The 17720-nt window shown below is 56.9% G+C and overlaps 1 protein-coding gene across 3 annotated transcripts in view; it reads right to left on the reverse strand.

Annotated features, from left to right (window-relative positions):
* ABCA2 (ATP binding cassette subfamily A member 2) overlaps positions 1-17720 on the reverse strand; it is a 146545-nt gene that overhangs the window by 26009 nt on the left and 102816 nt on the right. For 2 of the 3 annotated variants that reach the window (XM_050926284.1, XM_050926282.1), the window contains 11 exons: positions 17084-17280; positions 15168-15350; positions 13268-13452; positions 11269-11389; positions 9782-10072; positions 6369-6587; positions 5880-5982; positions 4891-5219; positions 2719-2932; positions 1293-1398; positions 588-699 (listed from right to left, as the gene is read on the reverse strand). In XM_050926284.1, coding sequence (XP_050782241.1) covers positions 588-699; positions 1293-1398; positions 2719-2932; positions 4891-5219; positions 5880-5982; positions 6369-6587; positions 9782-10072; positions 11269-11389; positions 13268-13452; positions 15168-15350; positions 17084-17280 — 2060 coding nt within the window. The remainder of the gene's footprint in view (positions 1-587; positions 700-1292; positions 1399-2718; positions 2933-4890; positions 5220-5879; positions 5983-6368; positions 6588-9781; positions 10073-11268; positions 11390-13267; positions 13453-15167; positions 15351-17083; positions 17281-17720) is intronic. The other variant, XM_050926283.1, reaches the window with a different exon arrangement.

Here is a 17720-nt window from a genome sequence, read left to right on the forward strand (position 1 = left end):
TGTAAGAACAGCCCCTTGCACCCCCACCCCCATGGATCAGCCCTGGAACAACCCCTCGCTATCTCAGCCCCCAGCCCCTCGGCTCAGCCCTGCCATAGGACGGACTCTAACAACAGGTCCCTGCTGGGGGACTGAAGTGAATTCCCTTCCCCGCTGCAGAGCTCACGGAGCTCAGAGCACTTTGCAAACGTTAACTGACAGGACCCATGTCAGTCTGGCAAGGCCAGCACCATCCATGTGTCACAGGTGCACACGCTGCAGCACGGCGAGCTTAAGGGACATGCCCAAGGTCATTTAGGGTCTAATCCTACCCCTGCCACCGAAAGACCTGATGCCAATCCCCTGTTCTAACCACTAGACCACAAAGCCTCTCAAGACAGACATGGGTTTTCAAACCCAACCCCCAGTGTGGCAAGAGTAGCAGACCAGAGTCTGTCTAGTCATTAGCCTGCCCACTAGGACATTTCCTCCTCCCTCTCTGTTAGCCCGTGGTTGGATTCTATACCAGAGCCGGAGCGGGGGTTAGCTCATCGATTCTCGTTATTGCTCGTCTGGTCGGAGTCCCCAGACTGGCTTGGCCAACTCACCGTAGGCAGCGGGGTTCCCTCTGTTCTTGGGCAGGTTGGCCCGCAGGATGGCGTTGTTCAGCACGTTCAGGTAGGTGGGCATACTGTGGTAGCCTTTGTTGTTGTAGAAGACCTGGAAGGGCAGAGCAGAGACACATACTCAGCTCTGGGAGCTCCAGCAGGGCGCCCTGCTCAAGGAGGGGTTGAGGGAGGCTGGGGGAAGCGGAGGGGCTGGGGCAGTTGGCAGCGTGTGAGCGCTGGCACCAGATCCATCCTGCAATGCCTGGCACAGGGACACGGAGTCCCTATGTGGGGCTCACTGGGGTCAGCCCCTTCCTCCCAAAAGCCGCTCTCTCTAGTCCATGGCCCGTGTAACCTCACCTCCAAATAACAAGAAGCTACCAGGTGCTGCTGAGGGGCACTGGAAAGACCTCTGGCCTCTGCTCACCCCACAGCAGTGGCTGCAGCATGGCAAGCTTCCATGGGGTGATCGCTGGTGGGGGGAGACACCTGTTCTCCAGCAAACAAGCTCACTTGAGAGGGGCCCTGGAACAAGATCTGACCTTTTTCCCCTTCCCAAGAGCATGCTGGGAAGCACGTACATCCCTCTTGCTCTGGGACCCCTTTGGCAGGACTCTGGAAGGAGGGTGGGTCTTTGTGGGGGACTCAGCGGGATGGGGCTGACATGGGAACAAAACCTTTCCCAGTTCTCAGAGCACCCCCTACCTGGGCTGTTCTCCTGACCGCGATCTTCCGCACCATGGGTGGGGCCTGGGTGCCAAAGGATGCTGGGATGGATTTCTGGACGTTGCCAACAGTGATCGCTCCATACCTAGAGCAGAAGGGGAAGCAAACGAAAGGCTGGGGCCACCTTCTTTCAGTCCAGGCGACGCAGAGGAAAGACGAGCAGCTGGAAGAATGGCACCTGAGCCGCCCCTGAAATGCTGGGCTCCACGGGGGGAACCTAAGCGAGGGCAGGACATCGAACGCGAGCCGGAGCCCCGAGACACCACTTCCAACCTGCGAGCTGCTCCCAGCCACCCACTGCAACCCAATCCCTGGAAGCCCGCTGCTTCACCCACGCGGCCCGGTGTCACAGCCGATGCGCCCCCTGCTCCCTTCAGAGCCAGGCCACACATTGTCACTGTGCACCCAGGGGCCCTTCTCTGTCCTCCATTTCAGGGGTGAGCCGAGAGCAGGGGGGCGACTGGGGCTGGAAACCGAGGCTGGGTGTTGTCAGCGGCAGGGCATTGTGACTAGCGTTACCGAGTGGGTCTGCCCAGGCTTCGAAGTAGAAGCCAACTCCACCCAAGAGTCTGAGGGTCAACAGTTTCCCCTCAGTAGGTCCCTGCACAGCACAGCTGTAGCCACTGCAGGGCTCCTCCTTTCCACAGCCCCCCTGAGGGAAATCTCAGAGGACTCAGACAGCCCTGAGGGAGGGGGGAAGATGGTCAGATGCTACTGCCCTGCCCCCGAGGGCCAGCACTTTCCCAGCTGTGGGCTCTCTCTGTGCCCCTGCTTAGCCAGCCGTGAGACAAGGCTTAGCGAGTGGCTGCTGAAGCACATCCCAGGGACAACCCTACCAAACAGGAAAGGCAGAGCCTCTGGAGATGGACTTTCAGAGAATGCTGGGCATCCCCCTCTGAAGATCAGGCCCTACCACATGTCCCAAGCTGGGCCCCACAAAGGGGAGCACCCAGAGTCACTAGCCAGCTTTGAAATTCCTGGCTGTGATGCAGAATTAAAAAAAAAAAAAAATCAACCAGTGATTGTCTGATTGGACCCCAACGGGGTCGCTCAGCCCCTGACCCGCTCCCTCTCCGCCATGTATGTAGGGTTGCCAGGTTTCATTGGAATATCCTGGAAGTTTCATCACATGACATAAACTTTAATTAAAGATTTATCTTTAATTCCTGGAGACTCCAGGACAATCCTGGAGGACTGGCAACCCTATGTGTACAGTCTAGCTCTCCCCCCAGTCCCTCCAAGTGCTGCCTCTTCACCGCTCCAGGACCCGAGCGGACTAGATTACAGCTAGCTCAGGTATGGCTTCCCCTCCGGCCTGCTGCTGGCAACCTGCCTTAGCCCTGCCTCCCTCGGACCCCACCTGGGACACTCCCCACGATGCAGAGGAGCAGAAGTGCCCCCTAACCTGTGCAGCCGGAAGCGGTCCGACGTGTACAGCATATACTCCGAGACGTTGCGCCCTGTGATGTCTGCCAGGATGTCCCCTGTCACCACCTTCATCTGGGGTGGGTGGCCTCCCACGCCGCTGGGACAGGAGAAGCCGGTCCCCTGCATGGAGCAGGTGCATTTGATGGGCTCGTGGATGATGTGGGGCAGGGACGGGGCCAAAGTGATGGTCTCTGAGGAGACAAGAGGAGAAACGCGACCCTCTGGCACGCTCGTTCTGCAGAGCGCCCACTCTGTGCATCCGGGTGACAGCCAGGCACCCTGCAGCACTGTCCTACTGTGACAGCCGTGGGGAGAGAGGGAGGCACCTGGGGCAGGAGGAAGGGAAGGAGCGAATGAGGGTTTTAGCTGTATGGCAATCACAGGATGTGCCTACAGCTCAAGCAGACACACCAGAGTTGGCTTCAGTCTGACAAGGTCAGGCAACAGAGCAGCAGAGCCGGGGCAGCACAGGGCTCAGCAGAGAGAAGTAGTCTGAGGAATCAGCCAGGGTTCCGGGTGGGCTTGTCCGGCCTGTGCTGAGGCCCAGGCTGCTGCAGCTTCGCTGCTCCAGGACTGAGCTGGCCAGATTAGAGCTAGCTGAAGTATGGCTACCGGCGTGGCGATCCATACCCTGACACACAGACACGTGTTTCTGAGACCCCCCCCAGCGCTGGAATTCAGACAGCGATGAGCTCCCAAGGGCTCACTGGGGCTGAATCTCTGTCCTTTGAGCTGCCCTCATCGTTCATCCTCTTAAAATCACTTCCAGTTGCAAAGGAACCAGAGGGGTGTTCAGAGCAGGGAAGGAGAATGACTAGGAGCATACAAGAGATTGAAACACCTGCGACTGTTACCTTAGAAAGGAGATGAACAAGAGGAGACACGATACAAGCAGATCAAATAACGAATGGTCTGGGGCAGTGGTTTTCAAACTGCGGGTCACGGCGGCTCTGCTCAGCACCACCGACCGGGCCACTAAAAGTCCCGTCAGTGGTGCTGCCCAGCTAAGGCAGGCTAGTGCCTACCTGTTCTGACACCGCACTGCGCCACGGAAGCAGCCAGCAGCAGGTCTGGCTCCTAGGCAGAGAGGGTGGGGGCACAGTGCCTGACCTAAGAGCCGGATCTGCAGCTGGCCACTTCCAGGGTGCAGTGCAGTCCACGGTGCCAAGACAGGCAGGAAGCCTACCTTAGCACCCCCACTGTGCCACTGACCAGGAGCTGCCCGAGGTAAACCTGCGCCCCAATCCCCTGCCCCAAGCCCCCCCAAACCCAGGGCTCCTTCCTGCATCCCAAACCTCTCATCCTCAGCACTACCCCAGAGCCTGCACCCCCAGCCCAGAGCTCTGACCCCCTCTCACACACCAAACCCCTCATCCCCACCTCCATTGAGTCACAGGCTCCACTGGGTCATTTTCTTCAACTGGGTCCCCAGAAAGTTTGAAAACCACTGGTCTAGAGAAGGGAGAGAAGACGGCCTTCAATAGCACCCAGAGCTTCTGTTATCTCTGCCTCACTGCCTAAGGACAGGGGGTCATTCAATAGAATTGAAAGGTCGCAAATTCAAAACCAATACAAGGAAAGACTTTTTCACACAATACACATGTAGCCTGTGGAACTCACTGCCACAGGAAGTCACCAAAGTCAAGAATGTAACAAGATTTAAAAAGGAATCAGGTGCTTCTACGGACAGCAAGAATATCCAAAGTTCTGAGTTACGCTAACAAATACTTCGGAGGGGGTATTGAACTTCATGCTTCAGGGTCTGAGCTGATCTCTATTAGAGATGAGGAGGGGCACAGACTATCCCACATCTGCTATGGTGGGGTTCTTACACTCTGAACTGTTGGTTCCAGCCACCATCAGAGCCAGGATTCTGGACTAGACAGACCTCGGGTCTCACCCAATCTGGCAATTCCCATGTTCCTAAACCCTGTGCGCCCAGTCAAGCTCTGCCCCTCCCTGAAAGGCATTATGGGGAAGTCCCAGACAAGCCTGCACTGGCTGGAACAAAATGTGCTGCTCTGTGGGTCCCACAGCAATGCCAGAGACCCGGGTTCTAATTCCCCCACCACTATCTTGGCTGGATAGGGAACATGTTGCTTGGCCGGAGGTCCCTATTCCCCCAGATTTCTGCCAGGCCAGACGTTACCTTTGACGGTGGAGGGGTACGTGGTGGAGTTCCAGGCGTGCACCATGTCGTCATCCAGGGAGACGGGGTAGTCGGAGGGGGCCGGGGATGGGGGCGGCGGCACGAAGTTGGAGAGCGGCAGGCCCTGGGTGAAGGAATCGACGCACATGGCATCAAAGTACTTGGCTGCCAGCATCTTGGACTCGTTGCTGTTGAGGTTCAGGGTCTGCACCAGCTGGTCCAGGGTGCTATTGAAGGCCGTCTTCAGCACACAGGTGGCCCCCACCCCGGAGGGCAGGTGGAAGGTGTTGACAAGCTGCTGGGGGCTGGCGTCGGGCGACAGCTTTATGCTGTGGAGAGGGACGGCGGGTGAGAAGGGTTTAGCGAGCAGGGGATGCTCCCGTGGCTCCTCTGGGTCAGCCATGCTCCCTAGGACGGACCTGAGAAACCCTCTTGCTTGCAGGCCAGCATCCTAACGTGATATTCCTGGATACTGGCTTCAGGGGCTCTGCTCCTCATAGGGCTTGCCGAGCTGGGGTCATGTAACCTGCTGTCTGGCTTGGAGGCTGAAGGGGGCTGGACGGCACAGGGGAGGGACTAGAGGGCCTTTCGCTGGCAGGTCACTGACTCAAATCCAGCCCAGGCTGATAGCCACGGACAGGCCGCAACGGCCAACAGCTGGGAACCCCACAGAACTGCTCTCTGTAGGTGCCACACGGCCAGCAGTCTGTACGAGGGCCCTGAAGAGGGCTGTACCCTCACTGCTAGCCGGGCACCCTCCTGGGCAGGCCCGGCGTGGCACTGTGTGGTGGATAAAGAGATTGAGGGGTGATCAGTGCCAGATTCAGAGCAATGACCCTGCACTACAAGAAGCGTCCAGCCTCCCCCGCCAAGCACAGTCACTGCGGGGCACCCTGCAGCAGTGTGATTGAACCTCCCCTTTCCTGCAGGCGTGGGGAACAGGACAAGGGCCTAGGATGCTGCTCCCCGGGCAGTGCCAGGCCTCTCACCGGTATTCGCGCCGCTCCTCATTGGCATAGGGGATGAAGTTGCCCTTGGGCTGGGTGTAGTTGTGATACTGGGATGGCGAGAGGATCAGAGGAGGCAGGTCACCTGGGGAGAAAAGGGGCATGCTGAGCAACCTCCCTGGGGGTGGTGGGTCCCATCCCCTCCCTACTCTGGGCTGGAAGGCCAGCCCTGGGCCCCAGTGACAGGCCCAGGGCCCAGGGCAGACCCAGCGGCACTCCCCCACATTCCAGGTTCACTGGGTGACTTCAAGCTAGTCAGTCCCTCATCCCACTCCCCACCCACACCCAGGTAGCTGTCGGGCAGCCTGGAGCCAGAGACGTGGCCACACATGCGATGCACGTGCTGCTCTGCCAGGAGGCAGGCAGAGAGGCCAGTGTCCAAAGGGGAGCAAGAGGCAACACAGCAGTCGGGTATGGAGGGGAGGAAGGCGCTAGCATCCCCCCCCAGTCGGGTCCAGCGCCCACACACACCTATTTCGGGCACAGAGAGCGCCACCGTCATGGCCACGCAGACGAAGAAGGCGGGCAGCAGGATCTGCGAGAAGAGGGCCTTGGTGTTGCGCTTGGCACAGTGGAAGCGTTTGACGATCAGCCCGTGGAACTGGCGCAGCCTGAGCCAGGAGCCCTCCAGCTTAAAGCTCCCCTGTCCCCCCAGGGGCTGGTCCGCAGCCTCGGCGTCAGCCTCTTGGTCTGGAGCAAGGGAGAGCGCCGGGGAGTGGGAAGAGATACACGGAGCGGGTCAGGCTCTCTCAGAGGCCGTCAAGCTCCTTTCCCAGCCTCCACCTCCTCCTCCTCAGGAATCAGCTAGTGCAACCAGTGACGCAGGACATGGTCCTCCGCACGACCCCGTCAGGCAGCATGGGGCTCACCCCAGGGGGTGGGGGGGGCGCAGGGAGAGGAGGTGGGATGCCAGTCCCCGTATCTGCCAGGCTACCTCCCCAGGGCCGGGCTGATCTCTGAAGACCTGCAGCTACAGAGCTAAGTCGGGAAATGCAGACCCCTAGATGCAGGTCTTGGCAGGCTGGCGATGGGGAGTTGGTGTCAGATACGGTTTTCTAAACTCACGTAACCCTTACGCCGGCTGCCGCCCTGGCAGTTTCAGTGAGTTAATACAACTAACACTTGTACGTACCTGAATGTTTCCCCCAACCCAACAGAGACATGCAGGGTAGGGAGGAGAGCAGCACCCCCGTAAACAGAGAGGAACCCGGGCAGGAGACAGGAGAGGGTATTTCACAATCCCATGGACACTGCAAGCGACCTTCCTGTGCAGCAACCCAATCTACATCGTGCCAGCCTCAGGTCACACAGGCCGGCAGTGAGGGAGTCAGGGACAGAGCCCCGGGGCACAACCCCCAGGTCACCAGCTCAAAACCATTAAACAACCTCCTCCCACTAGGTCCCCATAAGAAACCCGTAGAGCAGGGGGAGGTGGCACCTTTGTACCAGCACTGCAGCCTTGGGGACGTCAGCTCAGAGACCCCTCACAAGCTCACCTCCAAGTCCAGAGGTAGGAGGGCTCAGGCCAGGGGAAAGGATTTTGGTCTTAAGGCATGTTGGCTGCTCTGTTTTTGTTGGGGGGTGAAGGGGTACGACAATGGAGATTCTTTGCTCTTGGTTCCATCGCGTTGTTTTTGTAACCAAGGAAGGCTCATTTTGTTGGCTATACAGAGATCGAGCAATCTGAGACAGATCCTTCGAAGGGAGTCCTGACCCATCAGAGTCAAAATCCTGCTAACACTATGTCACAGCTCCCATGCCACACGTCTGTGCCCACCTGCTTTAGTGCTTCCCCCAGCAGGCCACGGGAGCCCCCAGTCTCCTGCTCTATCTGGGAGGTGAGGAGAAGTCAGGCTCCTCTCATGAAGGCCTCCCTCAAGGAGACACGCCTGACAGATGCCAGCAGGGGAAGCAAGAGGGACTAGGAGAGATGTAGGGCCACAACTGTTTTTTGATGGAAAATTGGGTTTTTGACAGAACAATTTTGGGGGGTTAAAAGTGCCTGCTTTCCACCCGAAAACTCAAACGTGTCGATTGTGAAATGCCTGATGGGTAGTTCAGGTGTCACAACACAAAAATTGGGGGTCACCAGAGGAAATTAACAGGCAGCAGGTTTAATACAAACAAGAGGAATGACTTTATCACACAATGTACGATTAACCTGTGGAACTCATTGGCATGGGATATTGTGAAGCCCAAAAATATAAGTGGGTTCATAATAGAACTGGGTAAGTTCCTGGAGGATAGGTCCATCAATGGCTATTAGCCAAGATGGTTTGGGATGCACCCTCATGCTCAGGGTGACCCTGAACCTCTGACTGCCAGAAGCCAGGAAGGGAAGATAATTGGATTCCTCCAAAATTGCCATGTTCTCTACCCTCCCCCTGAAGCTTTGGTATGTTGGACACAGGATACTGGGCAAGATGGCCCATGGTCTGACCCAATGCGGCAGCTCTTATGTTCTTACGCCTCATACTCCAGTTTTTTTCTACAGGCCAGGCTCCTCAGCCAGACCTCATCTCCCATGATGCACTGCCTTTCAGGGAGACTCAAAGACTCATAGACTTTAAGGTCAGAAGGGACCATTATGATCATCTAGTCTGACCTCCTGCACAATGCAGGCCATAGAATCTCACCTACCCACTCCTGTAACAAACCCCTAACCTATGTCTGAGTTATTGAAGTCCTCAAATAGTGGTTTGAAGACCTCAAGCTGCAAAAAATCTTCCAGCAAGTGACCCATGCCCCATGCTCCAGAGGAAGGCGAAAAACCTCCAGGGCCTCTGCCAATCTTCCCTGGAGGAAAATACCTTCCCGACCCCAAATATGGCAATCAGTTAAACCCTGAGCATGTGGGCAAGACTCACCAGCCAGCACCTAGGAAAGAATTCTCTGTAGTAACTCAGATCCCACCCCATCTAACATCCCATCACAGATCATCGGGCATATTTACCTGCTGATAATCAAAGATCAAAGATCAATTGCCAAATTAATTGCCATAGTCATCCTGTGATCAACCAATACTCCGAGGTCCTTCTCCTCCTCTGTTACTTCCAACTGATGTGTCCCCAATTTATAACTAAAATTCTTGTTATTAAACACTAAATGCATGACCTAGCACTTTTCACTATTAAATTTCATCCTATTACTGCATCATTGGAGATATAGTCCAGACAGGGAGTCTGGCTTATGGGACCATGAGGAACCTGAACTACAACTCGGAGGAGGCACCGCAGCACCACTCGAGAATCAAAGTATTTCGGTTCTCGATTTGTTGCTGAAAATTCAAATTTTTTTTGACAATTTCCCGCTCAGTTGTGAATGAAAAAGGGCGGAGTTTGCAATGAAGAATTTGGCCAGCGTGACTCACTGACCCAAAGGTGCTTCCTCAAAGGGATGCGTCCAGGTGCAGCAAAGGAAGCTGCTAGATTCTAGAGCTGTAGTCTGTGTACGCAATCAAACAGACCCCCTCGCGGTACCCACTACCCACCCGAAAGAACCCCCGGAGCTCTCCGCTGAAACCCTGCCAGAACTCCCTGAACTCATGGCTTCCCCGTCCAGGGGCTCCCAATCAAGTTTCAGGGGGCTGCCCTCGCCCCCTCCCTTTCTTTAGGCCTATTTTTCCATTGTACCAGGGGGTCCCAGGATGAACAGGCTAGAGGCAGGATCGCGCAGTGCATGGGGCGTGAGTGTTCAAACAGGTCCCTCTTGTGGGAGGAGAAAGGTGCTCAGCCCAGCCCCGGCAGGATGGAAAGATCTGGTCAGAGCCAGTGCCAGGTCCCACACATCCCCCACCCCTGGGAATGCTGAGACCAGAACCAGGACACAGCGGCCCCCAACCCTTGCTACCAAATTCAAGGCCTGTCGTGCAGCACATTACAAACCTTGCAGACTGACGTTATCAGGGTCCTGCAGATTATCAAACAACGGAGAGTAATCCCCATAGAACTCCGAATAAGCCCCACCTTCATCGCCCCGCACGGAGCCCACAGAGGAAGCCGAGCGCAGAGACGCCTGTGACTGGGCCAGGTTGGAGCAGGCCACCAGGTTGCTGAGCTCCACCTCTGGCTTCTCGGGTGCCTCCGTGTCAGGAAGGGGCTCCCCGTTGGCCTCGGGCTTCAGGCCCATCTGGGGAGCCAGTGGCTGCAGCGAGTCTTTCTTGGACTCCTTCATGTCTGGAAGGAGAAGGGAGCTGGTGGGGTTTGTGCGGCACAGGTACAAGGGGAACGTCCTCGGGGAGCAGCCCTCCTAGGGCATTGCACTCACTCTCCAGCAAGAACCCACCAGCTGGGACTGGCTGGAACGCCTTAGCTAGCCACCCAGATACTGAGGGACTGGGCGTGCTGGGGTGGGTGGGAGTGGGAACAGGGCTCTTCCTTAATACCCTGCAACCTAAGCATATCAGGATCCACCTTAGCACTTCAGGGAGTGCCCTGGTACAGTAAGTACCCCAGCTCCCCTCTCAGTGCTGGCCAGGGCAGGCCCTGGCCAATAGGAATGCACCCCAATGATATTTCACACTGACATCAGGCCTTTCATCCCCCAGGATCCCAAAGTGCTTTACAAACCTCAGGCTGAAACTACAAACCACAGGACAATATGCGGCCACTGCTAGGGTGGAGCGTGGCAAGCAATCAGGATGTATCATTCCATGCTACTTTTGGGACGGTGCCCCTGCCTTCAGGCCAAGGGCACTCTCCTACTCTCAGGACCATGCAGAGCAGACAGGAGCAAGGGTTGCAGCTAAGATATAGGTATTAAAAATCAACAGTCAAAGTGCCTGTCACAGCTGCATTAACATGACGCTGGGGTCTTTGCTGTGGCTGGCTTGGTGCTAGCAATGTAAAAAAGCACCTCCTCTACCCCACCCCCACCCCCTAGCTCTGCCATTGCACCTCTGTTCTGCCCTAAATCTTCCACTCCTTAGTCCAGCCCTGCCCTGCCCAGCTCTATGCATTCACCTTTGTAGGCCTCCCCTGAGCAGAGACTGCCAGCAATGGATCAATGCTCAACAGGGCGAGGTAGAGACAGGGCCGGCTCCAGGGTTTTTGCCGCCCCAAGCAGGAAAAAAAAAAAAAAAAAAAAGCCGCGATCGCAATCTGCACCTCTACCACTGCCTCTTGTCTTGTCTTCAGCAGCAATTTGACAGCTGGTTCTTCGCTCTGAGAGGGACCCACCGCCGAATTGCCGCTGAAGACCCTGACGTGCCGCTCCTCACCATTGCCCGCCCCAAGCAGCTGCTTACTGAGCTGGTGACTGGAGCCGGCCCTGGATAGTGAACTCAAGTTTGTTTATGTAAGGCTGCTGATCCAGGGCAACCCCAACTCTCCACGAGCCAGGATACCGAGGCACTGACACACACACCCCTTACCAACATCGCTGTTCTCCAGGGAAAGGTCCTCCTCCGACACCTTGAGGAAGACCTCCTCCAGCGTAGTGTCCATCAGCCCGAAGCTGGTCAGCTCCAGCTCCCCCAGGCTCTGCTCCAGGTGCTGCAAACAAGGAACAAAGGTGAGGAGCGGCGGGAGACCACAGCAAAGAGCCATCCCAGAAGCTCCCGGCTAAGCAGTAATCAGCCCATATGCCTGCCCGCCCAGCACTCCCTGCAGCACGGGGACCTCTGGAACTCCCCCATCCCCAGACGGCCAGGCCGGGCGAATGACAAAAGGCAAGAGGCCTGACGGCTGCCTGTGAGCACTAACACATGAACCAGGAACCTCCAGAGCAAAAACCATGAGCTGCTACAGCTTGGGCCTCGGCTGTTCCGGACTCCTGGCTTCTGTGGATCGGGCACAGAGAGGCACTGGTACCACATTCCGCCCGAGTTTATACCTGCTGGAAACCAGGCTCCTGGGTTGACCTGCAGACCCATCGCGAGCATCCCCCGTGTCCTCCCTCTCACCACCCACCTCTGCCGGAACGCAGCGCTGGAGCAAACGCAGTGCCCACGGGGTGGCTAGCGCTGCGAAAGCAGAGAGCTCATAACCCCACCCTGAGCAACCGGAGTCTGAAGGGAGCAGCACTCCCGGCTGGTGGAAAAAGGAGAGGGCTGTGCTTGTCCCAGCGACCCAGACCCCTCTGCGCTGCTGGGCTGGGGGACGCCAGGGGCAGCACTGCAGGCTTAGGGCAAGCTAGAGAGCCCCGCAGTAAGCGAGGGCAGGGGGAGCTAGGAGAATTACTGCATGTGGGACAGACTATCCCAAGAGTCGACGCTGGGCGATGCCCCTGTGCAAGGGCAAGGGACACGCTCGGGGCTGGATCTGCAAATGAGCCTAAGGGAATGAGACAGCCAAATCCCTTGGACTCCTTGGCAAATCCCAGCATAATAAATAATTCAGTGCTACCCCCACAGGTGCCCTCCTTGCCTACCAACCCAGCGAGCACCCAGCCCCGGTCCCACAGGGCCCTCCCGCCCTCCAACCCATGAGCGCCCAGCCCAGCTCCCGCGCGCCCCCCACCAACTAGCATGCGCTCAGCCCAGCTCCTGCACCCTCTTGCCGACCAACCAGCGCGCGCCCAAACCGGCTCCTGCGCCCCCCGCCCACCAACCAGCGCACGCCCAGCCCGGCTCCTGCGCTTCCCGCCCACCAACCAGCAAGCGCTCAGTCCAGCTCCTGCACCCTCTCGCCGACCAACCAGCGAGCACCCAGCCCGGCTCCTGTGCCCCCCGCCCACCAACCAGCAAGCGCTCAGCCCAGCTCCTGCACCCCCCGCCCACCAACCAGCGCGCGCCCAGCCCCGTTCCTGCGCCCCTCGCCCACCAACCAGCGCGCGCCCAGCCCGGCTCCTGCGCTCCCCGCCCACCAACCAGCAAGCACTCAGCCCCGTTCCTGCGCTCCCCGCCCACCAACCAGCGCGCGCTCAGCCCAGCTCCTGCACCCCCGCGCTGACCAACCAGCGTGCACCCAGACCGGCTCCTGCGCCCCCATCCCACCAACCAGCGCGCTCCCTGCCCACCAACCAGCGCACACCCAGCCCGGCTCCTGCGCCCCCCGCCCACCAACCAGCAAGCACCTAGCTCAGCTCCTGCACCCCCCCACCAACCAGCAAGCGCCCAGCCTAGCTTCTGCACCCCCTCGCCAACCAGCAAGCACCCAGCCCAGCTCCTGCACCCCCTCGCCAACCAACCAGCAAGCACCTAGCCCAGCTCCTGCACCCCCGCACTAGCCAGCAAGCACCCAGCCCAGCTCCTGCACCCCCTCGCCAACCAGCAAGTACCCAGCCCAGCTCCTGCACCCCCTCGCCAACCAACCAGCGAGTGCCCAGCGGTCCCCCACCTCTGCCCCTGCATCTCCCGCCTGCTCTACGTCAGTACCCACTGAGCAGCTTTCCCTCCCCGCTCGGTAACTGGCCTCTCGAAGGGCCGGTACCTGGAAGAGCCTCTCGAAGCAGCCCTTCTTGACGGCCTCACTGGGCAGGATGTAGGAGAGCTCCGTGTTGGTGTTGGAGATCAGCAGGCAGGAGGTCACGTACTTCTTGATGAACTGGGTGACGCGGGGCTCGGAGCAGGGGCTGGCGGAGGAGTGGGAAGGAGGGCTGTGCGTCTGCCCCGAGTCTAGCACAGGGAGGGAGCAGAGAAGGACGGGTCACTGCACACACCAGCTCTGCCTGGCTCTGGAGTCCTTGCATTCTTCTTTCCAGGTCCCAAAAGCTGATGCTGCTCTTTTGTTTATTTTAAACTCTGATTTTTTTCAGTGACTTTCCTGCTGGATTCACAGCTGGGAGCCCAGCCCTGCATGCACCGAGCAAACTGCCCCCACACTGCCCAACCCTGGAGGAACTGCCCTGGCCTGAGAAGGGAATTTAGCCTCCACGGCCCATTGGCCTCTCTGCCAACACTCCCAGCAATGGGGCCAGCTCCTATGGGTGCAATTGTACCCAGACCCCCGTCCACCAGGGAGAAGTGAGATCACAGAACGTATTTCTCACAGGATACCCAACAGTAACAACCTTCCATTGCTAACAGCCTGGGCTAGACTGAAACCACCCCCTGGAGGTGAAGGGCTCCATGCTGCATGTTACCCTGAGCCCAAGCCATGCAGAGCCCAGGGAGGAGGTGAGAACTGTGTTGAACAAGAGCTCCTCAATCTGCAGTCTGGCACAGGGGTATACGGGCCTGGAGAGAGGGGGATTAGCCCCAAGTCGCACTGGCTCTCGTGGGAGCTACAACTGCCACTTTCCTTCAGGTGCCTGAGTTTGGCAGCATTTGACCTTCCTCTCTGGGCTGGTTGGTCATTTCATGGGCTTTTTGTTTTGGGCAGGGCTGGGGGGAAATTCGCCTTTGAAACTTTTTTCTCCTCCCGCATGGAATATTAGGTTTGCAGCTCAAAATCAAAGCCACTGAGGAGAAGTAGCCCCCTCCATTATCACAGGAAAATGGAAAGCCCAAGATGCCGGCAGGCAGGAAGAACCAGGGCCTTCCTCCTCCTGGCTGCAAAGCAAAGACAGGTCAGGTCGGAAGGCATTCTGGGGGCAGAGAAGGCGGGAGCACTCCACTGATCTCAAAGCACCACGCACACATGAAATTGCTTTGCTCAGTAGTTGTCAGTTTCTCCTGCCCCGAGATAGAAACCCTGACTGCTTCAAGAAATGGCCTAGGACTGTCAATCAGTGCTACCATAGCATCTCTAAGCACCTCGCAATCTCCCACTGCAATGGGATTGTAATAGCATCAGAAAAGCAATAGCCCTCGGAGATTCGCCTCACAGAGCCCCATGCTTCCTGTGCACGGGGATGAGGGGGACTACTTTTCCTTTCCTCAGCAGTGCTGGTAGAAGATCACGCGACACTGGAGGTAAGAGCCCTCTGCTTACACAGAGAACAAGCACCTGACATTGGGCACTGTCGGAAGACAGGATCCTGGGGTAGATGCACCTTTGGTCTGACCCAGTATGGCCGTGCTTATGTTCTGAGCACTCCCACAGGACGTGGGAGCCCCAGGTCCCAGCGCCTGCTGTGAATCAGGCACATTCCAGGTGAGGGTCTTAGGCACAGGGTTACCGGCTGTACTGGGGTGTCTCACTCTTGGGTGTTTTCAAAAAGAAGTTGAAAGTTCTTGATATCATCCCAAACCGGAGCAAACACAAATTGCAAAGCCCGGCCACTTTTCGAGAAACGGGAATGTTGTTTTCCAGCCAACCCTCCTGAGAGCTACTAGCTTAGCCAGCAGGTCTGATCCTGTCTACATTATGTGGATCCTGTCTACACTTCCCAAGGTGGCCTCGGGGGGCAGACCCCCCTAGCGCGGGTGTGGCGTGCCCGGGGACTGACCTGTGCCGTTCCTGGAGTCTGACTGCTTCTTCACCACCGTCAGCTTGTAGCCATCCCCGTAGGTGCTCTTGAGGAAGAGTGGGGAGCCGCAGCACTTGAGCTTGCCATGGGAGATGATGGCGATGCGGTCCCCAAGCAGGTCGGCCTCGTCCATGTGATGTGTGGAGAGCAGGATGGTCCTTCCTGCCAGGCCAGGGACAAGCGCAGGGGAAGAGCGTCAGGGAGGGGTGAGTGGGGAATGCGCCGCGGATCAGCCCCCAAGGACACCCAAGCAGCACACACAGCACCTGCTGCCAGAAGACAACATGTTCTCTACCAAGCAGTCAGGGCTTCGGGAAACCTGCCTCACAGAGCCATTGCATCCACGGGACTCAGAGTGTTTGGCCAAGATGGGTGGGGCAGTCTTACTATCCTTGTGGTACAGGTGGGGAAACTGAGGCACAAAGCGAGACGGGAGGGATTTGCCTCAGGTCACCAAGTGAGAGCGTGCAGAGGCAGGAATAGAACCCAGGAGTCCTGACTCCAAGTCCTGTGCTACAACCACTCATTGCTGGGCCTATCTCAGCTGGTTCAAACAAGGATTTTTATTTGGTGGTCAGTCACAGCCAGAGTCCATTCCCTAAAATCCAGCTTTCCTTCTCCCTCCGGGCACACGGTCAGGTTGGGGCAATGTTCCTGTTACTCACTAGAGTTACTCCTGGGGGAATTCTGCACTACTGTGTGCATGCATACTTAATGAGCCCTGCCTATTTTTAATTTTTGGTGCAGAAAAAAACCTTCTGCCAAAATGTTGCTGCAGTTCTGCCTTTTGCTCACCAGAGAGCGCTGTGGTGATAGAACAAAGCAGCAGCTCCCTGCCTGTGAGGGGAGGGAAGAGAAAGAGCCTGCCTTCTTCACAGCGGGCCAGGTTAGGAGAGAGGGGCTATGGGGAGACAGACACCGTGGGGTGCTGGGAGGGTCAGACAGGGGCTCATAAGAGCTAGTGGGTGAGGACAGACTGGGGCAGGGGCTGAATGGGAGTTGAGGCACAGGGCCATGGGGGGAGGGAGGTGCAGGGCCACATGGTGATGGGGGAGGGGTGCAAGGCTATATAGGAACAGAGGAGTGGCTGAGTGGGGGAACAGAAACACATGGGGTAGGGGGAAGTGGGTGCAGGGCCACCTGGGGATTGGGGGAGGGGGTGTCTGAGTGGGGATGGAGGGACACGTGCACAGGGAACACATAGGGACGGGGCAGATGTTCCTGACCGAATGGGAAAAACTAGGGGTCAGCCAGGGTCTGCCTGGGGGAAGCTCTCTCACAATCCCTCCCCACCCACCCCCCAAAACTGTTCCATACTTTGCTCAACCCACACCCAACAACCCTCCAAGTTCACACCCAGGTTCCTTCCCAGCAATTTACTTCCCTCTCCCTCAGCTCCTCTGTTACCCCGACTCCACACGGCCTTTGCACTGCTTCTGAGGGTGCAGGAAATATGGTCCTGTATTGTAGTTTAAATGAATTATTACTCAAGAGTTCTGTACAAATATGCCTAGTAAGGAATCTATTTGTCAAAAAACATTTCCTGAATCTTTTTTGTTGTCTGTGTTGTTACAGACATACTTGCTGACAGGTATTTTAAAATAAATGACCAAAAATAATGTAAACTGGTGTAAATACATTGTGTTATTTTGACAAATAAAATATGCAGAATTTTGCAGAATTTTAAAATATTGTGCTAAGAACTTTTAATTTTTTATTGCAGAATTATTTATTTGTGGGCACAGAATTCCCCCAGGAGTAACTCTTAGAGTGCCCTTGTTAACCAAGATTCATCACCCAGGGCAGTGGCAGGGGAATCCTGGTGCGGAGTCTCGCGCTGCACGGAATGGACTCAGACAGGGATCAGAGCCACTGCCATGCTTTGGATTGCTCACCAGGTTTGTATTTGAGGATCAGATCCCAAATAGCCCTACGTGCATACGGGTCAACGCCAGCAGTGGGCTCATCCAAGATAACAGCCCGCGATCCCCCCACAAAGGCGATGGCCACTGACAGCTTTCTCTTCATTCCTCCTGACAGAGTCTGCACCAGGGAGTGCCGCTTGTTGGACAGCTCCAGGTCTTCAATCATCCTGGGGACAGATCCGACATAGCTGTTACAGACTAGTCACACACAGGCTGCGTGAGACAGGCTGGGCAGATGCAAGCACACTGCTGAAGGAGCAGATCTCTGAGTTAACAGCCCACTAAGACGAATGGGGCAGTTCACACCTCCCCGAGCTACTATTTCAGGCTCTTTGCAGACTCAGATACCCTGGGTACACTCAGCTGGAAGGTTTTCTCTGCAACCACAAGGGTTAAAAAATACACTTTTAAAATGAAAGCTTAGCTTTCGTCACCCATGGCCAAGCGTTTCAATAGTGGCTGGGGATTCTGGGTGCCCAACTTGAGACTCCTTAAAGGGGCCTGGCTTTCAGAAAGTGCTACGCATCCACCATCTGAAAAATCAAGCCCTTTAAGGTGTCTCAAGTGGGGCGCTCACAATCACTAGCTACTTCTGAAAATCTTTGCC

This window comes from Gopherus flavomarginatus, chromosome 17 (genome assembly GCF_025201925.1).
Source record: "Gopherus flavomarginatus isolate rGopFla2 chromosome 17, rGopFla2.mat.asm, whole genome shotgun sequence".
Classification (NCBI taxonomy): Eukaryota; Metazoa; Chordata; order Testudines; family Testudinidae; genus Gopherus; species Gopherus flavomarginatus.